At 36.4% G+C, this 26,413-nt stretch overlaps 2 protein-coding genes across 2 annotated transcripts; both read right to left on the bottom strand.

Moving 5' to 3' along the window:
• Positions 1-318: 318 nt before the first annotated feature.
• On the bottom strand, positions 319-12,266 carry LOC139728114 (uncharacterized). The gene is made up of 4 exons (XM_071639073.1): positions 12,064-12,266; positions 4,717-4,820; positions 2,047-2,415; positions 319-952 (listed from the first exon to the last, which is right to left on the bottom strand). Exons 1-4 carry the CDS (start codon positions 12,091-12,093, stop codon positions 634-636), a joined length of 822 nt encoding a protein of 273 aa, XP_071495174.1. The 5' UTR covers positions 12,094-12,266; the 3' UTR covers positions 319-633.
• A 5,725-nt stretch (positions 12,267-17,991) lies between these two features.
• On the bottom strand, positions 17,992-25,757 carry LOC139728145 (BRISC and BRCA1-A complex member 1-like). Its single transcript, XM_071639112.1, has 7 exons — positions 25,551-25,757; positions 24,240-24,298; positions 23,753-23,873; positions 22,533-22,642; positions 21,839-21,962; positions 18,990-19,076; positions 17,992-18,350 (listed from the first exon to the last, which is right to left on the bottom strand). Exons 1-7 carry the CDS (start codon positions 25,755-25,757, stop codon positions 18,183-18,185), a joined length of 876 nt encoding a protein of 291 aa, XP_071495213.1. The 3' UTR covers positions 17,992-18,182.
• Positions 25,758-26,413: the final 656 nt, after the last annotated feature.

Genomic DNA, 26,413 nt, shown 5'->3' with positions numbered 1-26,413 from the left:
CACTAGCCCAGGCATGCTACCTGCCAAGTTTGGTAAAAAAATTCATCAAGGAATTTTCATGAAAAATATGAGAACCACCCCCCCCCCCCCCCAGGTCCCAAGGGGGGCACCCCTGATTCCACCATGAAGAAACTTGAAACTGTAGTCATCAATGCGCAAACCCATAATATTAACTTGATATCGCTTTCACTTTTGGTTTCAAAGAAGATTGTTCTAGATTCCTTAATTTTGGGGGAACGTTGGGGCCCCCTGGAGCTCCCCAGGTGGGGCATGGTGCCCATTGAACTAATTGGGATCCTATCCCCCTAGGGATGCCTCCTACCAATTTGGTGAAAATTGGTCTTGGGGTTTCTAAGTAGAAGATGTGTAAAAACTTTAAGCACGACCCACAACAGATACTGGATGCCGGATGAAAAGTGATCGCAATAGCTCATATGAGCCTTCGCCTCACATGAGCTTAAAATCACAGCAGGTGCAAAAGTGGATATTTTCGCAAGACTAATTTTTACGCACTCAGCCGAGTAAGAAGAGTTTCACACGTTTTTGATTCCACGGAATGAAGTCATCATACAACTACTGAAATATATGGCAAGCAAAAATATTTGCAAACCTCATGCGCAGAAATTTTTGCATTTACAGTAGTTTAATTTTCCTCTTAAAAAGTGACAATAGATAATTAGTTGTTTGCATTTGCTGCTCAATTTTTTGGTTTTGCAGCGTGAGCTGCTCCATGATCATCTTATGTTGCTGTTTCAACTGTTGCTGGAGTTCCTGGTGCAGTTGCAGAAACATTTCAAATTTCACATCTTGCTCGTGTTCCGCCGTACGCCGCCTGTCTTCATTCGCTCTTCGATATCTCAACTTCATTTCCAACTTCTGCTTCGAAAATTCCCCTGTGTCTGATGCCGTGCTTGGTCGAGACTTCTTCACTGAGGATTCTCCTTCCCTATATCTGAAGAGGAAAAGGAAAAAAAGGAAAACATGAACTCGTCAACAGATCTTTCCTGTTCTTCTTCGCCACATTTCAGCAACACAAACATAAAACAGAATAATCACCATCTAATACTGCTTTCCAATGCAAGGTAATATGTTGCTAACCACACAAAACTGGGAAATCCAAAACAAAGTGATACTAAAAATTGTCTTTATCTTGCAAAACATCATGTTCAAGTTAACATCACACTTTATATCATGTGACAAATCTTCTCTAATTTGCTTACTTAAACCAGAGAAGAATATTGATCTGAGAGGCTTTTTCCTGATTTCTAGACTGTGCTACACGTACGATCATGGTACCATGGCAAGGCAAATTCTCTAAACTTACGTACAAATTTCCCACGCATAATTGTTAATTGCAAGTCTTTTTTCTTGATTCAAAGGCTGCAATGCACTTACTGATACTCCTTTCATAAGAGACCAGGGGGTCTCCCACTCGCAAGAGTATCGCAAATTTACCTTTCATACATTCCTGCAGACGCTTACCTAACGGAGGCATGGTGTCCAAATATTCTATAACGTCGGTAAAAATACCTGCAGACGAGTGCGCTACATTAGGACAATTTGGCTATGCAGTTTCAAAAAAAAAAAAAAAATGTTAAAGTTGGTCCCAAATTTGGTCCTTGCCTAACCAATGGATACATTAAATCAAGTTACAGCCGCTAGCTCCATCTCTGAACGTTATGTTTCAAAGAAAATGGGCAGATGCATATTTCATGTAATCATCTATATTTTGCATACAGTTACACATGACTTTACAAATGATTTAAGTATGGCAAGCCAAGCAGGTTTCCTAATCATATATAATTTCAATAGCTGAGGTTGAACTTTGCAGATGATAATGGTTCAATTCTTACATCTTAACACACATTTTTAGTTGAAATGGTAATTTTGCCTCAATGTAGAAAATATATTGACATACATGTACAGTCATACTTTGTTAAAACGTAAGAAAAAAAATGGGCACACATATTGGCCCTTCATATTCCAGTTGTTCATAAAGTCATGTGTAACTTTACGAACAGCTATATGAAACGGGTGCAGTAATACCTTTTTGTTTCTCGAAATGTATCGCTGGCTCTTTTGCGCATCTCCTTGCCGTACTCGATGAACTCTTCCTCTGCCATTAGCTCGTCCAGAATCTCCCGGTTCCTTTGTTCCTCCGGAGTCTCTTCCCCTACACTGCTTCCACCAGACGCAATTTTTCTCCTGTTATATTCCCTCTGCTTCTTCATCAGCAATCTCACACGATCCCTCACAGCCCTCCCATCTACCTTCATGTCGTGGCGATCTTGTAGATTTTCAGCCACACTGTCCCACACTTTGCCCCTCTCTCTTGTCCCAGAGCGAAACTGGAATGGGCGGGCAAATACAACCTCCTCCAAGAGCGCTTCATTCTTTTCGTCGTCCCATGTCATTCTGTTTTAAAAAAAAGAAAAGAAGATGGAAGCTATCTTTATGTGATCTTAACAACCAGAATAATTCAGTAACATTCATGTACATGTCTACACGGTCAAGTTAACACTACCATTTCGCTCACTTGTCCACACTCAAAGTAATTTTATCCCTACTCCATAAGTATATTTCAAATTAATATGAAGTTACAAAATCACATATTTTTGAATAACAGCGAATTAGTGTCATTGAAAGAACTTCAGCTTTCATTAATTCAGGCCAACATTACCTCCAAAAATAAGGTCAGCTAGATTAGTATAGGATTAAGAACTAAAAAGGGTAGAAAATTGATGGTTGAATCTTGAGGTGAAACTTTTGCCAGCTTTAGCTTTTTAAAGGGGAAATCCAGTCTATTGGATGAAAAACGCTTTAGAATTAAGTTATGAAATTTTGAAGTTTTGCTAACTTCTGCAAGACAGTTTTTGTAGAGTAGATATTATGCAAATGAGTGAGCCGAGCATGTCATAACCTCACAATTTTCCATTGATTATGTACAAAAAATGACAAAAATTCAAAGTTTCTGACATTGAAGTCTTAAACATGATGTAATTCCTGGTTGAATAACTTCAGAATAGTGATCACTTAGGATTTGAGCCTCAGACATAATTGTGTTTGGATCGATGAAAGGCTAGAAATTTAATGTACAATGTACAAACTACACTAGTGAAAAAAAAGTTGTGAGTGGATGACATGGTCACTTTGCCATATTGCATATTGACCGATCAAGAATTGTTTCCTCAAAAATTATCGAAACTTCAGCGTGTAATAACTTCCTTATTTTCACCCAATTTCGATCAAAATTTACCATTGAACTAATAATACTTAACTCTTTCTTATCAGATCAACTTAACAGTTCTGTATATTTGGACTGGATTTCCCCTATAAGCGGCCACAATAGCCCGTTTGCTATCCACCTTGTAATATGATCCAGATATAATGATATGATAAAATGATCAATATGATATATGATATAACAGAACAAGATATGATATATTATTATGATTATGTGCTTGATGATATAATACGTACATTGTATACTGTAAAAGTGGATATTTTTGCGCTACTAATTTTTGCATTCAGCTGGGCAAGAAGAGTCTTGTTCTTGCATGTTTTTACATACATTGTATATAATTCTGCAGAATCAAGATATCAGCTATTCCCCCGAACCACTGAAACATGCAGCAAGCAAAAATATTTGTGTGCTGTTATTTTGGGCTAGCTTTGAATTGCGCAAAATACGCGAAAACTTCAACACCGCCAAAAATTTCCACTTTCACAGTATGACATGCAATATGTAAATATGATATGACATGATATGAAGATGAAAAACAAAAGGGTTATTGGTTTCTATTGGACATGTAGCCAACAGGTTCTGTGATTTGTTTGACCTCAGCGTAAACACATTGTTCACTAGTTATAGGACATCTTATATCTGCCTCCATATACAATGTAAAGGACTTGACCATTAAAAAGGAAAAGTTCACTTTCATATGTACTTATAACATGTGGATTGAGTGAAGGCAACAATGTTAGTAGAACACATCAGTGAAAGTTTTGGGAAAATCTGACAATCTGTTCAAAAGTTATGAATTTTTTAAATATCTGTGCAATCACTGCTGGAGGAGAAGACTACTACAGTGTATGATGTCACATGCGTACAACGATATAAGGAAAACAAAAAGAGAATTTCACAAAACTTGACTTTTTCAATAAAGTGCAAATTTCCTTGACTTGTTACTGATGTATGTTAGGGGTAAAATTATTCTCCCTGACTTCTAAAGGAGAGAAACTAGTTGAGTGTTCTTTTATTATGTGATAGAAAGTGTGTCAGCATACATAATGTAGGCCCTACATAAGACAATTCTCTATTTCAACTTGTGAAATATGAAGGAACCACACAAACAAAGCTTGTAAATGCAGGTTCCAGGGAAAAATACAAATAAATTTGCTACATGTATGCAGTCAATGGAAATAGGACACAAAGTAATAGTGACGAAACTATGAAAGCTGAACTATGAAGGTACAAAGGGAAGAAGAAATAAAAAAAAGAGGAGAAAAAGAAAAAGGAAAAACAAGAACTCAAAGAATAAGAACTGAGTGAAAAAATAGCATACAAAAGCATAAGAGCACATATATGTACAGTATGTAGAATCAAGTTCAAAACGAGTTCAAAATGTAAATACTGATGGAGTGATTATATAATGGGAGCATACACCAGAGATAAATCGATCATAAACTGCAGGTTGATTTACAGTATTTCCTTACCGAGTCAGCACCCTCTTCTTGGTTATTATAAAGCTACTGGTAGTACCTTCAGTCTCTGTCTCGACCTCTGTCTCACTTCTGGGACTGTTGCTCTTTTCTTCTACCTGATGTAGACAAAGAAATAAGTAGAAAAACGCACTCAAAGAGCACAGATTTCTGCAAAGCAGCTAATTTCCACTCATATACACATGATGACAATTGTGCCTTTTGTGTTGGTCATCACCTTCCAGTTTTTAAATGTAAAACGAGGAATGTTCACGTGCATTTCAATTTCAACGAAATTCAATTTCAATTTCAATTGCACGCAAAAGTTCTTGCTTACACAATATGCATCGGACGCCAGTGGCAATTGGCGGGAGACAGATCATCGGCTCCAATTTGCAAAATTTTCTTGCCGCCGATATATCGTCTTTTACAGTGATGGAGCACCTCGCCTGAGCACAGAACTTTTTTAAGTGTCCAAATTAACTCTTTTCAGAATAGCATGTTTACGCTACAGCATACAGTACCTCTATATCCAACACATTGCTATTTTTGCACGCATTTTGCCATTGACTTATCTGAGCAAGCAATAAATAACAAAATATATGGCTGATCAATGCTCATGATGACAGTTGAAATGTTCATAAATGTTCTACATTTCTAAAAAAAAAGAAAAAATGCAATGAAAACTGTTTCCAAATTTGACTCACGAAACCAAAAATTCTCCAGAATTTGCTACATAAACATTCATCACTCAGTGAGATACGCGTACTGTATCCCCTTAACCCTATAATCACATTGGGCTTGTTGGCCATAAGCTAAAACCAGAGGGGGCCTTGATTTCTTTTAATAATAAATTTCTAATCTTATTTAATCATGCAAATTGAGCCAAAGATTCTATTTAAAGGACAAGTTCACATTCACAGACATGTGGGTTAAGTGAATGCAGCAATATTAGTAGAACACATCCGTGAGAGTTTGAGGAAAATCAGACAATCCATTCGAAAGTTATGATTTTTTTTTTAAGTTTCTGCTCAGTCACGGCCGGATAAAAAAGACTAGTACATGTAGCTTGTGATGTCACATGTGTACAATATTTTCCTTATATTGTATGCATCTGACATCATACCCTGTAGTAGTCTTCTCATACAGCAGTGATTGTGCAGACACATAAAAATTTATAACTGCTGAACAGATTGTCGGATTTTCCACAAACTTTCACTGATGTGTTCTATTAATAGTGGTGCATTCACCCAACCCACATGTCAATGAAGGTGAACTTGTCCTTGAAGTCTGAGGGAAGAGTATTGAAAGTCTACTTTTTTAGTTTAATCTGCATTATTTTCAACAATTGCAGATTAATTATCATATGCACACTTCAAAAAGTAATTTCAATTCTTATACATATGTACATGTATATGCATATATATGCATTGTTATCAGAATTTCTTATGTAGGTCTATTTCTTTCTCTTTTTTTAAATACTTTTGTTGTTTCTTTTTACAGAATTATAGCGTGAAAGTCCACCCCCACCCCCAGGTAGATATAAAGGGAATTCCACATCAATTCATTTTTCATGATACGTGTAATTACACATTCCATCTACTAAGTGATACTGACATGTTAAAGGTAGCAATTATTCTGAAAGCGGTTAGTCAAGCGCTCAATCAAGATTTCATTATGCCAGAAAAGGGAATTTAGTGGAATTTTCTTTCTTATTTTCTGCATGTCTATGTTGTCCATCATACATCATAACCTCTAGTAGTCTCATTCTCCAGCAGTTCCAACACCAACTCATAACTTTTGCACCAATTGTCAGATTTTCCTCAAACTTTCACTGAGTTGTTGGACTTATTGCCGCTACTATCACTCAATCCACATTGCTCTTTGGGTTTGGGTTCCCTTTTACCATACATGTAGGCTTACATACAAATGTACAGGTGCACTGTGTACAAACTATTTTTAAAAAAAAGGAAGAAAGATTGTATTATGTACATGTTGTATAGGCCCTTTATATGTATAAAAACATTATAAATACAGAATTTTAAATTAAAAATTGATATTATGGATCTGATTTCTGACTTCCTTTTGACGCTTGACAGCAATTCACTCTCATTACATTATGGACCAAAAAGTAAAAAAAAAAAAAATCTCCACTACATACTGCATTATTTGTGCAACAACAAAAAATAGAAACACAAGAATGATAAAGGGAGAGTATTACTGAATAGAAAATGGAAGTGTGAGAGGAGTGAAGGGCAGAGAGAATTAAGTGAAAAAGAACAGAAAAATATTATCAACAGATAATGGAGTGATGAATGAAAGTGCGAGAAGATATTACCTTGACACTGATTGGGCCTTTTCATCAATGAATGAAATGGCCCCTATTGCAAATCTACGTGTAGGCATTGATCCTGTTAGCTGTGCAAAGGCTGCCGCAAATGTGGTATTTTTAGTGGTAGGTCGCCTAGCTGTCCCTTGAAGGGAAGACAAACCCAAAGAGTAATGTGGATTGAGTGAAAGCAGCAACATTAGTATACACATCAGTGAAAGTTTGAAGAAAATCGGACAATCGATGCAAAAGTTATGGACTTTTAAAATTTTGGTGTTGGAAACGCCGGATGAGGAGACTACTAGAGGTTATGACATATGAGTGGACAACAATATAAAGAAAATTCCACAAAAATTCATTTATCATGAAAATCACAAATTCCATCAACTTGATACTGACATATGTTAAGAGTAATTATTCCCCTTGCTTTCTGAAAGCGGTTAGTCAAGTGCTCTTTCATAATGATAGAAAAGTGAATATTTGTTGAATTTCCTTTATATTTTCTTTGTATTGTTGTCCACTCATACATCATAACCTCTAGTAGTCTCCTCATCCAGCGGTTCCAACACCAAAACTCTAAAAATTCATAACTTTTGCATCGATTGTCCGATTTTCCTCAAACTTTCACTGTGTTCTACTAATAATGCTGCTGCTTTCACTCAATCCAAATTGCTCTTTGGGTTTGCGTTCCCTTTAAAAGTTACAACTGCTTGAGTTTGGTTATGTAAAAGCTGTAAACAGTACATGTATATTATATAACCTTTTAAGTTGTGATTATGCGCAATCATGAAACAAACAACATGTTGTGTTGCCGAGAGAGGTCTACAAATGTAGGGTAGTATTCTGAAATCCTTCCTAACAGTTAGGAAGAAATTTCTTCCAAAGTCAGGATTTTTTCCTAAGTGCATGGTATTCTGAAAATCTTCCTAATAAGTTTCCCTAGACTTACAAAAATTGTAGAAGAACTTGGGAAGGGAGCGGGAGTACACAAATTTATGACTTCGGTAGACTAGGTATTCTAGAATGCACTTACGAAAGAATTTTAGGAAGATATTTAGGAAAGCTCCACCCCTGTGCTAAGTACGTTGTTAAGAATAGCAAGCTGCAAACATCATGATAGGTGCGCGAATGTCATTCGCATAGATGCGAAGTTCAAAAAAATTTTATGAGTGAGATTTTCATGACTCAGCATCTGGGCGCACACGCATGTGCATGAGCGAGGGAGCTAAGCGACTGAGGGAGGGGAGGGTGTGGGGGGGGTGTCCGCCCTCCCACGGTAGGGAGCTTTTTCAATTTTTAGCTCTTAATGGTGCAAGCTGGTGCATACTTATACAGTGACATTTTTTTACTTATTTTGAAAGACAAAAGGGAAAAATGCCTTCAATTGCAACTCTCACTTAAATCCTTTAAGCTAATTAGAAGCTCCCAATGCGTGAGAAAAATGGGTGTCATGCGAGAGATCGTGAGTGACACAGACTCTAAATGCTTGAGTCTCACTCACAATGCGTGAGACTTGGTAGCTCTGCATACGATCACTGCGCACAACATGTACTCTGATGCGCGATATGAGCGTGAGAAAAGGAACATAGATATGCCGTGCACACGTGTATTTGACCCTACGTCATATGTGATTGTCATTGGTTGGTTCCTTAAATGAATATGATACGGCATTTCGTATTGGCTAATAAGGACGTGGGCGGTCAAGGATGGCCTAAAAAAATTTCAGAATACCAATAGTATACTGTCTTTCATAGGCACTTCCTAAGTTTCTGACTTTAGCCCAACGTTAATACTGACTTATTAGGAAGAAACTTTGGAAGAATTTACAAACTTAGGAAGATTTTCAGAATACTACCCTCGGTGTTCTAGTCTACTAACATTAAAGGACAAGTTCACCATCATAGACATGTGGGTTGACGGGATGCGCAGCAATATTAGTAGAACACATCAGTGAGAGTTTGAAGAAAATCGGACAATCCGTTCCAAAGTTATGAATTGTTAAAGTTTCTGCTTAGTCACGGCTGGATGAGAAGACTACTATAGCTTGTGATGTCACATGAGTACAACGGTATAAAGAAAGTATAAAGAAATTCAACTTATTTTCACTTTTCTCTCATAACAAAAGAACACTCGACCTCTATCTTTCAGAAGGCAAGAGGAATATTATTATCCTTAACATACATCAGTTCCAAGTCTATCAATCATTCAATCCAATCATTCAATCATAGTTTATTTCCAATCATCGAAAATAAAAAAACATAGTACAAAGTATACATGTGTTGAAATAAGGTTCAAACGTTTGCAAAAGATTCATGTAATATATATACGAGACAAATTATAGAACAACATATAACATGTACAATATTTAGGAAAAACACTGTATAAATTCTTCGTGGGCGAGCGGAAAATAAATTCAATTATAGAAAATAGTGATCCACTAAAAAGCAAAGCTTGTCGGACATCTAAGAACGTCTAAGAAATGTGCACTTTATTCAGAAAGTAAAATTTTGTGAAATTCTTTTTATTTTCCTTATACTGTTGTACATGTATGCATGTGACATCACACACTGTAGTAGTCTTCCCATCCAGCAGTGATTGCGCAGATATTTCAAAAATTTATAACTTTTGAACGGATTATCAGATTTTCCCAAAACTTTCACTGATGTGTTCTACTATTATTGTTACATTCACTCAATCCACATGTCTGTGAAGGTGAACTTATCCTTTAAAGGACAAGTTCACCTTCATAAACATAAGGATTGAGAGAATGTAGCAATATTAGTAGAACACATCATTGAAAGTTTGAGGAAAATCGGACAATCCATTCAAAAGTTATGAATTTTTGAAGTTTTTGTGCAGTAACCGCTGGATGAGAAGACTACTGCAGTGTGTGAATAACTTAGATGTCACATGCGTACAACAATATAAGGAAAATATAAAGAGAATTTCACAAAACTTCATCTTTTGAAAAAAGTACACATTCCCCCGACTCGTTACCGACAAATGTTATGGGTAATATTATTCCCCCTGCCTTTAGAAAGAGGCAAGTCAAGTGCTCTTTTATTATGCGCAAAAAGTGAAAATATGTTGAATTTTCTTCACATTTTCTTTATACTGTTGTACGCATATGACTCACAAGCTGTAGTAGTCTCCTCATCCAGCGGTTCCAACACAAAAATTTTAAAAATTCATAACTTTTGCATCGATTGTCCAATTTTCCTCAAACTTTCACTGATGTGTTCTACTAATATTGTTGCATTTTCTCAATCCTTATGTTTATGAAGGTGAACTTGTCCTTTAACATGAACTATGTAGCTAGGTCAAAATACTTGACAAGTAGGCCTATCAAAAAAAAAAACCAATTTAACAAATTAGAAACTACTTGTAGATATATCGCTACGGCGACTGATATGCCTCTGCCATAATGCATGGTTCTCCTAATGGGTCTATAGTACAATGTCTTGACAATGTGTGATGACAGTTTCACAAAATTGGCAAAATATTAAAATGACAGGTTTGACACAAAAGTGCTGAATGTTCACTTTCCTAGAACTAGGTTCAATTGGATGAATGATTAAAATGTCAGAGTGCGGGTATTTGGGAACTGATGATTTTTACTTGACTTTTGACCCTGTTATAAGAGTTTATGCATTGAGTAATTTTCAAGGTATTGAGAAAAAGTATTTTCAGTATCAAATGGGAAAATAGCATTATCTAAACGTGGCCTTTGACCTTTGACCTCACAGTTCCAAAGAGCATCACTGTTAGGTTGAACATGCATTAAATATGTAAGTTTCATGATGGTACCTTGAGTTACTTTTGAGATATGGAGGAAAAAGTGCAATTCAGCACTTTCACTTGACCTTTTGACCTTTGACCTTTTGGCAAGAAACTTCCCATAGAATATATATTGGGTAATACATGTACACATCAAGCTAAAAAAAAAAAAAAAAAAAAAAAAAAAACCTTCAGGCATTGCATAAATATAAGGAAAGTAGTGATATTTTGAGGAGTTGACGTTGACCTTTGACCACCCTGACCTTTGAACCATGACCCCCAACTTCCTAAATAATCACTGCCCATTGGAACAAGCATATATACTAAGTTCCATGAAGTTACTTTGAACCATTTGCGAGATATGGTGAAAAACATGAATTTTCAACTTTTTTTCACAAAATAACCTGTGACCTTTGACCTTAGACCCCATGACCCTAAAATCCAAACAAAGAATCATCCCCCAGGATATACCCTCATACCAAGTTTGATGTAAAACCACCACACGGTTCTTGAAATATTGACAAAAACAAAAAGGGACGGACGGACGTACGGACGTACGACCCGAAAACATAATGACTCCGGCCACTTCGTTGGCGCGGCATAAAAATAAATAAAAAGATATTAAAAGCGTGATAGGCCTACCGGTCCTGAGAATTACTTAGGCCATCAGTCACTACATAAATAATATCAAGACGTATGTGTGGCTTCCTTCCCCCTTTTCAGTCCCATAGTCCTTTGCGCGAACAGCGCCATCAACTGACAACTTAGTTTATTTGCGACAGGTCTGAAGAAGTGGGGAAAAAAAGAAGAAGAAGCGGCTGTTTTACAAACTATGGTAATCGATCATGATTTCATGAATATATCGCTATCGGTGCATTTGCATCGCGCGTCGCTACCACACGCCCAATATACATGTACGTACGGTTATATCCGGTCTCGTACGTCGCGCTAGCGCACTGGCGCTATGGAATCCACGCCAACACAGCCTCAGATCGGTGTACTATTAATGCAGAATTATTTAATTCTCATTCGTAATTGGTTTCGGAATTCTACGAAATCATTAAATATACTTCATCCTTACATTACTGATTTATGGTATAGACAAATTACGGAAGAGAATTGTAGGATCGTGTGGACCATGGATGGTGTGCAATCTAAAACAGAATCTAACGTTAACGTTTTACACGATTACACTGTCGGTCGATTTACACGGAAGGACGTTGGGCTCGCGCAACAACAATATTTTTTTGACTTACCAAGTGTGTGTTCGCGGATCCCTCCTCCATGTTGACAAGATATAAGATGTAACCTGTAAAGTATTGTACGCAATCAACCTAAACAAGATCCAAGGAAAGAGAGTTTATTCGGTGCTAAGCTAGCTCTGCGTCATGTTAATGAACGGACGCTAGACTGGCTAAAAACCGTCGACAAAACTCAGACGGCGTACGCATAAGCGAGCTTCGAAATACGAGATCACTGCAACGCAAACGCTGAGAGGATCCAAGAAGACGACGCTATTTAGGCTTAAAATGGTGTCCTGCACATGCGCGAGGCAGCTAGATCACGCAGTTAGTGCGTGGTGTGCGTTTCCATTGTCCCCATACTTCCGTCGATCCGGGGCGTACGTGACAGTAAGGAGGCTATGCGTCGTCTAGTTTATATGAGGACGCGGACGTGATTTGAAAGTATGGTGTCGTGTGCAAAAAGACTGCTGAGAAACACGAGGTCTGCTCCATCGAAAGTTTTGAAAGTTTGAAAGCCTACTCAACTTCACATTCTGAGTATCGGAGTCAAATACACTGTATACATACTTTGATGCATATGTTATATAAGCAATTAAATACTATAGTGATACAAACAGAGTTACGGCTTGCTGTGTACAAAATGTACAAAATAGACACAATAAAGGCAAACATGAGAGAGAAATATAATAAAAAAAGGGGAAATAATTATACAAAAATACACTTATAATTATGATACAGTGAACAGAAAAAAGACAGAAATGCATATGAAGAGAGAGAGAGGAGAAATGAAGGGGAGGAGAGAAGAGTGATAAAGATAAATAAAATTGATTAGGCCTGCAAATAAAATTATTGTAACAAGCAAAGTATACAAATTAACATTAAAGCAGTAAAAAAAAAGAAAGAAAAATGTCAAAGGTGTGCAGATATATGGATATAAATACATATGCATATATATATATATATATATATATATATATATATAGGCGTACCTGTGTTTTGGTGCCAAACGGATGTATATATATATATATATATATATATATATATATATAATAAGATGACGAAGTAGCGCAGTAATACATTTCAGTCCAACAGTGCCATGTACTAATCCACACCAAATTTTCTACAAATACATTCGTCTTCCTCGACCAGAGTCAACAATGACAATTCGCAGAGGCGGCTGAAAATTTTAGTCAAATAAACTCATTTTTTATTGGCAAAAAAAAAATGCAGTACCACTTTATTTCTTCATATATATATATATATATATATATATATATATATATTGAGTAGGTTGTCCGTGTGTTGGCAAAGAAAATATATATATAATAAATGATATATGATATATATATACAATATATATTTAAGATAAAAAACAAAACTGGAACAAAGTTCACGCTGTATTCACAAATGGTTTATTTCCGCACGTAGATTTTTGAGCGACTCGCTCTTTCTCAAGACACTTGAGAAAGAGAGAGTCGCTCAAAAATTTGTGTGCAGAAATAAACAGTTGGTGAATACAGCATGAACTATTGTTCCAGTTTTGTTTTTTATCTTAAATATATATATTGTAGATATAATCATTTATTATATATGATATGATATAAATATATATATATAAATTATATATATATATATATATATATGTATATATATATATATAGCAATAATAATGTCACAATAGAGGAATGCATTAAATATAATAGTATGATATATATATATATATATATATATATATATATATATATATATATATGTATATAAATTATATATATATGAAGAGTTTGTTTGCAAAAACCGATAAGTCCATATTTGTCAAATGGAGATATTTGCGATTAAAGGTCAAGAAAAATAAAGAGAATGATAAGAAAATTTCTGCTTCTTTTGACCATAACTTCAAAAATGTACCTTTATATGTAGTGACCAATATATCATTTAAAAGGTATTATTTTGTACTTTATGACAGAGACCGTACTTGAAAATCTTCAAAAATTGACTAATCGGTTTTTGCGAACAAACTCTTCATATATATATATATATAAATATATATATATATATATTGTCCAACAATAAGTTAACAGGAAAGGAAGGAAATATGAATCAGAGATAAAAGTAAGAGGAGAAATGGAGAGGATTAATTAGGGGAATATTAGTGAGAATCAAGACAATTAGCAAATTTGAATTTACTATGTTACAAAGACGACACAGCCTGAATATGGAAAAGCATATACATGTAATTACTAACTACAGAATCGGTAATTAAAATGTGTCATAACAATATAACACAAAACATGGTGAAATTAGAACAGATTGTCTGAAACACTGAAAATGTAATGAAATTCATCATCAATAATATCCTCACTGCAATGAGTACAAAATCTGTCATTTCTACAAATTTGATTATCTTCAAGAAACAATGGGCAATTTGCGATTATAGCACATCGGAACTTTTTGCGACTCATTCAAGTGTTTGACTGTATTCTCAAAATGAAGCTCCTGCTTGAAAATTGGAGAATCAAAACATTGGGAATTTTCTTCATCATCACTCAATGTCACTCTTGTCTATGAATGTCAGTTAATCTGGGGATATTATGACTATAAACTCTTGAAACCAGCTATGGTGGAATTTGACGAATGATTGTTCCAGAGTTTCGTGAGACCAAAGTTGTCAACTCCGAGGCCCCCCCCCTCGACGTTCTGCGCGATGTATCGCAATCGCAAAAAGCTATCGCCGCGACGTTTCATGACTTTTTTCTTTCGAGTCTCGCACATCTTTTGACACCAAATTTGCGACGCCCGGGCACGCGGTTCCGAAGTTACGCATAAATATGTACATGCATGTCAGACCAAAAATTGCTCAAAAACGTGAATTCGTGTACAATTTCAATGCAAACTGTGCTTACAGGCAAATTTCATAAAAGCATGATTATTTTGGTGTTTTATTGATTAAAATCAATGAATAACATATTTTCATGTTCGGAGCGATGTCGCGGACAAATTTCATCGAAAAAACAATGGAAAACATAAAGTCGAAAAAACAAAGAAATACATAAGAAATTCAAAAAACAATAAAATACTTCAGAATTTTTTCTGATATCACAATTTTTTTTATTACATTTGCTAAGGACACAAAAAAGAATATTTACACAAAAAAATGTGCCTGTTTTGAGCTTATTTTGTGATTTATACCAAATAGTCTGATTTCATGCATCATTATGCATAAATTAGCATAATTTAGCATAAATGATAATTTTTTTGAAAAATTAACTTCGGGATATTTTAGATTACATCATAGGCAATGTGTGTGCCAATTTTCGTCGCGATTGCGCGGTCGACGGCTGAGATCTGGAGGGGGGGGGGGGCTTGGGAGGCCCCCATTCCCCCATTTGGGGGGGGGTGAGTAGGGGTAATTAGTGCTTATTTATACTGATCAAGAGTCAGAAACACAAGTTTAAATCAATGTATCAGCAAAATAGGCCACAAAAGGATACAGAACAAAATAGAGACTGTGGTCATACATTCTCAATTTTCACATAGCATTTAATCCATCGAACACACACATGTAAAGGTACAAAATACATGTGCCTCAAGTGTGTGAAAGCTGAAATTCTTCTAGTGTTGGTAAATATTCTGACAGCCTACTCATATTGTGTCCAAATGTCCCTTTTCAGAGTAAAAAAATGTCACTGGAATGCTTTGGTTTTACTTTCGTTAAACGGTCACAATTTTTTACTGCTCTTCAAATATGAATGGTGAAAGGGACATACTGTATAGCAGTCATGCCTGTAGACACTTCCACAGTAAGCATTTTGGTCTGTCCGTGTTATGTACGTTCCACACTAAGTCTAGTAATGGTATAAAATGCATTGTTCATTAGACTTTTAGAGCTGTTATCTTTTCTTATCAATATCATGTCATTTAGTTGGAAACAACAGAGCTTTAATGAGTATTCATTATATTGACCTTCATATGCTATTGCATGTAATTGGATGTAGAGCATTGCAGATTTTACCCCCAAACTCTTTCTTTTTGGCAAAAAAATCCACACAGATTGCTTCTTTAAAGCAATGTTAGGACAGAGTGAACTCTCACTTAAGTGTTTACAAATATTGTACAGTATGGGGTGGTGATGAAATGCACATCTCACTAAGACATCTTGACATCCCTGAAATGCACTCTTTTACTGTGGAAATGTCACAGTATAAGACAAAATTTCATCAGCCGAATGTCATTTCTAAGAGAGGCAATCAGAAAAATGCTTTACAGTAAAAGCATTATAGCATACTAACATGTAGATAAATGATATACCACCCGCTTTACCCGTTTCCCACAGATACGGGTTAACAGAAGTGTCCACTTAATATAGAAGTGCATTGAAAAGGTATCTCACATATTTTGTGAGTGGTTGAATTTGCTGCTGAGAACTACAGTAATGAAATAAAGTATTATCCTCTTCTTCTTTTTTTCAAGAAAGTCCGCAATTTTCTACCCTGGAATATATACATGGCATTTCTGTCTAAATACTCGTTCACTCCAGAATTCACAAAGTACAAAACCAGAGTGAAAAAAAAAAGAGAATATAATATACTCCATCTTGTTCCAGAAACCATATTCAGACAGACCACTTCCACAAAAAGAGATATGGCTTTAAATACTAGCAATATGCAGGACTCATATTTTTATGGAACATGATGTAAGGGTTTACAGCACAAAGCTTTAAGAGAGCTAAACATTTTCCTGTCAGCCTGCAAAGGTCTTGTGATTGTGCAATACTATGTGGCATAATTATGATTTCAATTGTGGTTCCCACAGCATTTCTACGTGGCATCTTCAATCATTTTGGTGCCAATAATGGTAGTGTACAACAGGTGACATCCAAATGCTGGGAAGGGTAACATATCCATCAAAGGAAAATATATTTTCCCCAGCAGTCAAGGGAGTCATTTGCAAATGCAATAGTCTCCACTTAACCCGTCAAGGACAAGTCCGGAGTATATTTGGGCAGGTGTCTATGGGGAATGCATGTTGTAGCAAAATTAGTCCGTCCTCAACAAGTTAATCAGGTAGTGTCTGGTAGAGCATTTCTTACCTGATTAAGCAGAGAGTATTGTATCAGTTTGGCAAAGACCTACATTGTATACAGTACTCTGGCTTGCTAGGGTATGATATTTTTCTTCCATTTCTTTCTATTTATTTTTCTTTCTCAATAAAGAAGCCTTTATACAAGATCTATTCAAATCCAAACCCATCCACAGACATCTATTAAATATCACTTTCATGGACTTCTTTTGTAATGACTGAAATTCCATAATGGGTTCATTCTCTCTTCTCTCTCTCTCGCCCGTGTCTCTCCCCACATCTTCCTTTCTTTCTCTATCTATGCATCAACTCAACTAGTTTTCCCCACCTTATGATTTCTCTCTAGCTGGAACACTCAGTCACCTAAACACTAATGTTTAAATCAGAATTTGCAACACATTTCCATATCTGAAACACTCTACATGTAATTTGCCATGTACAGACAAGGACAAAACTCTATGCAGGATTTACCATACATTGGGTGCATGATCACTAATCCAGTGTACATAATTTCCTGTTGGTTGGAAGGCATAAACAGCACATCGGCAGTACCTTCCTTCCAAACCACCTCCATTTTCATTTACATCAACAGATCAGCACCTAGCTCTTCACTTGTTGCATTTTCAGTAGTTTTCTTCTCTGACTACATCTCCAACATTCCTTGTGTCAGCTTCCCACATGGCAAGAATGTGTATCTCCTTACACTCAACAGTTTACTTTTAAAATACTTCTGACGAAGCAGTCTGTCTCCCGGCAACAAAATGTCCTCCAATACAATGTGACAATTCATCCCTTGCAAGAGAGTTCAGAGATAATGAGATGTAAATGAGAAGCAAAAGAATACATCTTGTATTCTTCCTCCATTTTTTTTTCTCCACAATAGATGCTGCTGACTCTCCTGCCAACATTCAGAATCACTGAGTCTCTCCTGACACGTCCATCTGATCTCCAAGCAATGACACCATTTCTGCATCGTCATCAACTCCTCTTTATTTCTCAGCACAGATTCCAACTGTCCCCTCCTACCCACACGAGGGTGGTGTGCAAGGCGGCCCTCACTGTTCGGGATCAAGGGAGTAGGAGCTGAAGATCTGCTCAGGCCTCTGCAGAGGGTGGGCCACAAGAGCCGCCATCTTGTTATACAGCTGGGTGGTGTTACGCCCGACCTCGTGGATGTAGGACGTGTTGTTTTTGTCCAGGTCCAGAAACACATCATAAATGTCCTGTGAGCAAAACAAAATTCACCAACAGGTGGTGTCAATAACAAAGTTAGGCACGACCCACACACTTCTACCATTCTTACCGTCAACATCACAGCGACTCCAACTCTCCCACTTTGCAAAATATCCGTTCTCCCGCTTGAGATTTAATTTCTCCTGCCCTGGCTCTGTGTCTCCCGCTTGAAATGATTTCTTACTAATTGCCATAGTATGTTGAAGAATAAGCCTTAAATAGCCAGAAAGACCATCTAGAACCCTAGACCCCGGTTACAAGGAACTTCGCTATTTGCACTTGTGATGTGCGTTTCGCGCACATCAAGTTGGAGTCTCCCGTTTGCTAGGGGTTCAGGCGGGAGAATCTCCAGATCAGTAGGTGCTTAGGGTTGGAGTCTCTGACATCACATGATGCTTCAGAGGTGTATAGAGCAAAGTGCATGAAGAGTATCAGGTAGGTGGCTTGTAGGATTCCATTGCCACGGTAGTAGTGTAAATTATTGTGTAGTGTCACCAGCACCATATCTTCATAAAACAATGCAATGATGAAAACAGAAGATTGAATAGAAAACATCCATGCAAATAATCCTTGTGCTTTCTACTATCAGATACTCGATAATCTTCTTTCTTTTTTTTTCTCCCTCTCACCTTGCAGCAGTTGTCTTCCGAGGGAGGCTCGTGGAGATAGAAGACGTCAAAAAAGAAATAGGGCGAGCTGGAGAGGGCCAGCTGCTCCTACAGAGAGAATAAAAATGATTTTTGTTGAGCTTATGTTAATATTGTGGTGAAAGAAATACAGTGTACTGATCTGGCTTTTAGGCTGTGCCTGTAGGTTGATTTTATATTCCTATTAAAAGTCCGTTCATGATTCGGTCATCCATGTACATGGAATGCACTACACGAACCTACCAAACATCACAGAGAGCATGATCAAATTCTATAGTGAAAGGTTACAGCTGAAAGACCAAAATGTTGGTGCTGCCAGCAAGTAATCACACATAAATGCCAATTACACACAAAACATACATGTTAAATTTCGAGATTGAGTTTTGATAAACACTGTAAACAGCAATATTTTCAAATGATTACATTTTTGCGCCGAGCAGCTAAAACCATATTCGCGGGTTGTTGAATTCGCACTGCCCAGTTGTCAAACCATTCAGAGTCCTCAGAGTGTGCAGAGAAATTGTGAAAATATCTTTGTGGATTTTAGAATTTGCACTAACCAGAAGTAGTGCAAAATATGTGAAAATGTGTGTATTGCGAAAATTTCTGCATTCACAGTAAATGGCAAAACATTGCACAACCAATCCGGTCATCTGGCCAATTTTATGTTTTTACTAGAAATGTCGCTATGGCGACTGGTATACGTATGCCTCCACCATAATGCATGATTCTCTTAAAGGACAAGTTCACCTTCATAAACATAAGGATTGAGAGAATGTAGCAATATTAGTAGAACACATCATTGAAAGTTTGAGGAAAATCAGACAATCCGTTCAAAAGTTATGAATTTTTGAAGTTTTTGTGCAGTACCCGCTGGATGAGAAGACTACTACAGTGTATGAATAACGTAGATGTCACATGCGTACAACAATATAAGGAAAATATAAAGAGAATTTCACAAAATTCCATCTTTTGAAAAAAGTACACATTCCCCTGACTCGTTACCGATAAATGTTATGGGTAATATTATTCCCCCTGCCTTTAGAAAGAGGCAAGTCAATTGCTCTTTTATTATGTGAAAAAAGTGAAAATATGTTGAATTTTCTTTTATATTTTCTTTATACTGTTGTACGCATATGACTCACAAGCTGTAGTAGTCTCCTCATCCAGCGGTTCCAACACAAAAATTAAAAAAATTCATAACTTTTGCACCGATTGTCCAATTTTCTTCAAACTTTCACTGATGTGTTCTACTAATATTATTGCATTTTCTCAATCCTTATGTTTATGAAGGTAAACTTGTCCTTTAATAGGTCTATAGTACATGTGGACAATGTGTGATTACATTTTCACAAAATAAAAATATAACATACGTGTTTGTCACAAATGTGTTGAATGTTCACCTTCCTTGACCTATGTTGAATTGGATGAATATGAGAGCCTGTATTTGGGGGTTTAAGAACTTTAACTTGACTTTGACCCTTTCATGAGTTTACGCATTGAGTAATTTTCAAGGTATGGAGAAAAAGTGCAATTCTGTATTGAACAGTAAATTGTGACCATTTTCGTCATGCCTTTGACCCTAAGATTCATAAGAGAATCACTGTCAGGCAGAACATACATAAATATGTACTAAGCTTCAAGATAAATTGAGCCACTTCCGAGATATGGAGAAGTTCAGCACTTTCACTTGATCTTTGACCTTTTGACCTTTGCCCTTCTTTGCCCCCCCCCCCCCCCCCCCCCAAAAAAAAATCCCAGAGAATCTCTATTTGGTTATACATGCATACACCAAGTTTAAAAAAAAAATAATAATCCTGCTGGCATTGCATAAATATAAGGGAAATAGTAAATTTGTGAAGTATTGCCATTGACCTTTGACCCCTTGAGCCCCAAATTCCCTAGATAACCACTATCAGTCAGTACATGCATATACTATGTTCCATGAAGATACCTTGAACAATTTCCAAGATACGGAGAAAAAAGTGAAATTTTAACATTTTTACTTGACCTTTTGACCTTTGACCTCATGACCTCAAACTTTCATCAGAGAATTGAAATTGGGTAATACATGTATACACTAAGTTTCAAGAAAATATCTTCAGGCATTGCATAGATATGGGGGATATGGTGAAATTTTAAGCATTTGACCTTGACCTTTGACCATGAGCATGTGCACCCAAATGTTAATAAGCACAACTTCATCCCCTAATACACATACATGCCAAGTTTCACTAGGATACCTCAAAAGGCTTTTTAGTTACGCTGTCCACAAAATTCATTACGGATGGACGGACGGATGGAAGGATGGACAACCCGAAAACATGATGCCTCCGGCACCACTTCGTGGCAGAAGCATAAAAAATGAAAGGGGAATGAGATCGGTGAGACTAGAGTAGTATCTACACTTGGTGTGTCATTCACATACTGTAGCTACGAATAGGTTAGATGTTCTTGAGGAGTTACAGTCTTTATCCAACATATGAAGAGTTTGTTCGCAAAAACCGATAAGTCCATTTTTGAAGATTTTGAAGTACGTTGTCTGTCATAACGTACAAAATAATACCTTTTTAATGATATATTGGTCACTACATATACAGGTACATATTTGAAGTTATGGTCAAAAGAAGCAAAATTTTCTTATTATTCTCTTTATTTTTCTTGACCTTTAATCGCAAATATCTCCATTTGGCAAATATGGACTTATCGGTTTTTGCGAACAAACTCTTCATATATACATGAAACAATGGCAGAGAGAGTAGCCATCAACTGACTTGTAGTTAGTTGGGGTGAAACTCAATCAACTACTGGTGCAATGTGGGTGAACTTACCTCCCTGCCACTGGTAAACTCTGGAATGTGGGCTGACCGGCCGTAGAAGAAGAGTGTTCTGACGATGTACGGTGGAGGCAAGACCTCAACATCTTCTATCTCTGGCAGCTCCACTTGAGATGCTCTGCAATCAAATCAAATCAAATCAAATCAAATCAAATCAAATCAAATCTAATCAAATTAACCTCATGACTATCATATTCAAATTCTGCATAAACATGGATTCCATTGTGATCTCTTCTGCATAACAAAATCTTTAAAAAAAAACAACAACAACAATGAAAGGACATCATGGAATGGCTGAAACTATACACCAAATTGATAATGCTGAACTTACAAGCTACTTCAAGAAAAGCTCAATACTCATTGATAAAATCAATACATGTATTGATTTGCAGGGCCAAATAATCCGTTTAGGATGGGATGAATTTGCTACAACACATATTTCTCATAGACACTTGCCCGAGTACATACTATAAAAGGACTTGTCCTCAACAGCTTAAATACATTGCAAAGTCACAATCATTCTATCAAAAAAAAAATACAATCATAGCTGATCTGACACCAGTGACTCCTTGCTCTGTGGTTTCATTCAGTCGTGGACATAAACGAGCACTGCCTGAGTGAATGGATGTTATGTAAACAGAAAAGCCTATACATCACTGAATTACAGAAAAGCAGATCATTGGCTTACATGGTCTTGAATAATGACGAGAGGTCACATGATTCACAGTCTTGAGTCTCATTGGTCAGATCAAACATGACGTTCAGAAAATCTTCAACATCAGAAGTGAAATCCTGCAGCTGAAAATCCCAGTGAAACAAAATGTATTGTAAGTTTATATAATCGCAGACAATGCAGCTGTGATGCTACTGTGAGCATATCACTCAAAAAGTCACTCAGAATCCACCTAAAATTTACCCACTAAAAGGTTATGCTAATACACACGTACATAATTATACACACATATAAAGGAGAGAAGTATGTGACATCATATTTCTTTTTCTTAAATAATATATGAATGTCAATACTGTGGTAATCAAATAAGAAAAGAACAAGATAAAGAATTTTGAACAGCATGAACTGGGTTCTGTAATGATATACTCTATGAGCCCTTATTTTCATGAAGGTTTAATATTTGCAAATTTTGCAACATTTGACGAAAATTGGTTTTGAAATGGCTGAGATATCCAACACTGAGCAATTCCAGTAAAAGGTGGGACCCACCTTTTATTACAATTTCTTTGTTTTACTCGGTTTCTAGATGGCTCAGCCACTCCATAACTGACTTTCATTAAAAAAACTCTAGAATGGTATGTCCTGTAGTATTTTTAAAGTGGTTTTTTGGTATCTTGCAAAAGTGTAAAAGCCCAATCCTCATCTCAACCAATACTATACCATCCCTTTAATCACAGAATTCCGAGCACATCAAGCTCAAATGTCAAAGACGCAGCTCTTTTATTTTCCTGTCTTGGGATTTACATCTGCACCATCAGTAGAAAGTTGTAAGAGCCGATATGATGTCACTTCTTTCTGACGGAAAAGAGAAACCAATGCAATGTTCTGGTTTACTCAGCACCATGAGTATCTTTTTAGGTAGAATAAGCACTTGAGAGTCTCTTTATTATTATTATTATTATTATTATTATCATTATTGTTACTATCATCATCATTATTATTATTATAATTATTATCATTAGTATTGTTATAATTATTATTATCATTATTATTATTATTATTATTATTATTATCATTATTATTATTATTATTATTATTATTATTATTATTATTATTATTATTATTATTATTATTATTATCATTATTATTATTATTATTATTATTATTATCATTATTATTATTATCATCATCATCATTATAAATATCATTATTATTATTCATAGCATCACTCTTACCCACACAGCGGTTTCCTGTAGCACAACCAGGGCAAACTGGTGAGCTGGGCTTATGTTGCTCTTTGTTCGCACAAACAGGCTCAGTGCTCTCTTCACAAGTTCAATGGGCAGATGCTTTGTCCTGACAGATATATAAAAATGGACACAACCAGAGTGCATGATAAAGTATACAAATGAATTTGAAAATTTAGCCAACCGAACACTTAAATTCAGCTAATTTGTACCTGCACAAATCCTATAGGCTGCAGGAACGCTTGATCAACTTTATCTCTTCTAACAGTCTACTCATTTTAATTTGATTTGAGTTCACAGACTACCAATTCAAAATGTTTTATGCAAACTACAGTAGATAGGCAATACACAAAAATATGTTTAAAAATAAGTTAATATGTATCTAGTTGTGACTTGTAACAACTGCTTTAGACACCCCCTCCCATGCATTACCATTTGCCAAGAAAGAAGATTACAATGACAGCAATCTACCTACCCATCTCGTTGCAAAAAGGGGACCTTGTTGACTTCACTTGCGAGATCGATGCATATAATCTGGATTGAAGAAGGAAGGTATGCATGGATGGTATGTTTGATTCTTACGTTCAACTAAAAGATTCTCTTCCCACAATGAATTCCTACGAATAAGCAAAGTTCATTCTCTTCCATTAGTGACTTAAAATGAGTGATTGTATTGACGGCTGAAAGCAAACTGAATTAACAATTGACAAGTAACTTTTTGATAAAGATATTGAGCACTGTCTTCCAGCAGAAGGATGTTTGTACTGGAAGAAGAAAAAAATGATGTTCATTGATGGTTATTAACTTTTTAACTGATCAAATGGGAAACACTGGAATTACTGTATACGCTATATATTTCGCGGGGGTTTTATTTTCGCGAATTTCGCGAGTCGGGAGCTATTCGCGAAATCAACAACACGCGAAAATATTACCTTCCAAAATGAATCCCTTGCCTTGATGATACGAACATTTCAGTACTAGTATACCATGTCATGGCAAACCGAACAGACCATACTGACTAAGCTTGTTTACGCACGTCCACGTCTACTTTCATACGAATACTGTAGAGAGCCAATCCATTATCGCAAGGGGACCACTCGTCAGAAATCTAGCGCGATGGACTTAACCACTTCAAAAATGTTGAATTCTAACTTACTAGTTCGCAGAGTTTGGTAAGTTTTTTTCATGCAGTGTATAACTAGTTGTAGTATCATTCTTATTTGCTAGTAAGTTGAAAATTCACACTTTCTTTGCCACTTCATATTTTCTCTGGTCCCCCAATCGCGAATTTAACCACTCGCGAAAATGTGTGACAGCGGCAATTCGTGAAAATTTATGTAGGCGAAAATTGTAGCGTATACAGTAGTAGGTCTATGCCAACATGATAACCCATCCAAACAAAAATGGAACATACTGGCACACAATGATTTCCATGCTCATTATTTTGTATGACATTTCATTCGATAAGATATCAACACTGAAGAAATTTAAAAGTTTCCCCAGCATTTCTACACCTGTCCCCCCCCCCCCCCCCCAGCATTCCACTTAGAGAGCAGAGAATAGTTGAAGTGTGCTTGAGAAATTGTGGATTCCTGGGTGTATATGTCACATATGGACAGGTAAGTCCCTGATTGCTAAAATGAATGAATGTGGCTGACTATACACCGTCTTTGGTTTCCCCTTTACCGTTATTCATATTATGTATGTATGTTGTACATAAAATGAATTCATACGCCTGATGTATGGCAATCGAAAGAGACCGACCCGTTCACATGTTCACACTCACAATTTTCTCCGGACAGTTGACCGTTGGAAGCCTGGGACCGGTCACTACCTGTCTGTCAGCCCCATCACCTTCAGTCTCCTCTGCCTTCAGTTCACCTTCCTGCAGACCGCTCTCCCCCTCCCCACCCTCACTCTCCTGGGGCATTCGCCTGGCCTCTGACCCATCATCTTCCATCAGCATGGCACCACCTGGTTCAGGTCTGGTCATTAAAAAATAAATACATGTAAATAAATACAAAATACAAATATCAAGTACACTCTATTAATAGGTACTGGGCATTTTGAAGTGTACCAATACCCTGAGTATTACCATGTACGTCTGCTATATTTGTACATTGTAGAACATCGTGAGACATGCTCTCTGCTAGATATTATAATTTTTTGTCACTCCGATTTTTATCTATTGGAGTTTAGATGTAAATCTTAAAGAGTAGACAAAAACAAAAACGACTTGACATAGACTAGTCGATCATCCATTCTTTCAATCGAATAATCGTGCTATCAATATTTTTTTTCAAAATACGTCTTGAACTATAGTGATATGCAATGCCTGCACGTGTTCATCTAATCGATTGACATGGAATCTTGATTTTTTTCATAAAAATGTACAAGTATAGCTAGGACCTGCAACACATCAGTACCGATGCTTTACAGAGCAGAAGTTATAATGTGCGAAGCACAAGTGCCAAATTGTCACAGAGATAAGTGTAATACCGGTATCTGATTGATTGAAATATGTATACTTTCAGGGGCTATCACCACAGAAGAATTATGGCTGTTTTTCGTGTATTCTAGCTTTACACAAATTTGATTTCCAATTTTGTGCATGATATAGGTATATGATGCACATTTATTTATTTTTTT

This window comes from Diadema antillarum, unplaced genomic scaffold (genome assembly GCF_040938485.1).
Source record: "Diadema antillarum isolate AM-2024a unplaced genomic scaffold, OU_Dant_1.0 seq00000166_RagTag, whole genome shotgun sequence".
Classification (NCBI taxonomy): domain Eukaryota; kingdom Metazoa; phylum Echinodermata; class Echinoidea; order Diadematoida; family Diadematidae; genus Diadema; species Diadema antillarum.
The sequence above is the reverse complement of the archived record's forward strand: the minus strand, read 5'-3'. Positions and strand labels throughout refer to the sequence as shown.

What these genes read in the sequence shown, in the direction of transcription:
- LOC139728114 (XM_071639073.1), bottom strand. Translation starts at nt 12,093, where the DNA reads ATGGAGGAGGGATCCGCGAACACACACTTG. An exon ending in GATCCGCGAACACACACTTG is followed by an intron (nt 4,821 to 12,063) that starts GTAAGTCAAAAA and finishes TGTCTACATCAG; the next exon opens with GTAGAAGAAAAGAGCAACAG. An exon ending in ACATTTCGAGAAACAAAAAG is followed by an intron (nt 953 to 2,046) that starts GTATTACTGCAC and finishes TTTCCTCTTCAG; the next exon opens with ATATAGGGAAGGAGAATCCT.
- LOC139728145 (XM_071639112.1), bottom strand. Translation starts at nt 25,757, where the DNA reads ATGACCAGACCTGAACCAGGTGGTGCCATGCTGATGGAAGATGATGGG. An exon ending in TCAACTGTCCGGAGAAAATT is followed by an intron (nt 24,299 to 25,550) that starts GTGAGTGTGAAC and finishes TCTTCAATCCAG; the next exon opens with ATTATATGCATCGATCTCGC. An exon ending in CCCTTTTTGCAACGAGATGG is followed by an intron (nt 23,874 to 24,239) that starts GTAGGTAGATTG and finishes TATATCTGTCAG; the next exon opens with GACAAAGCATCTGCCCATTG.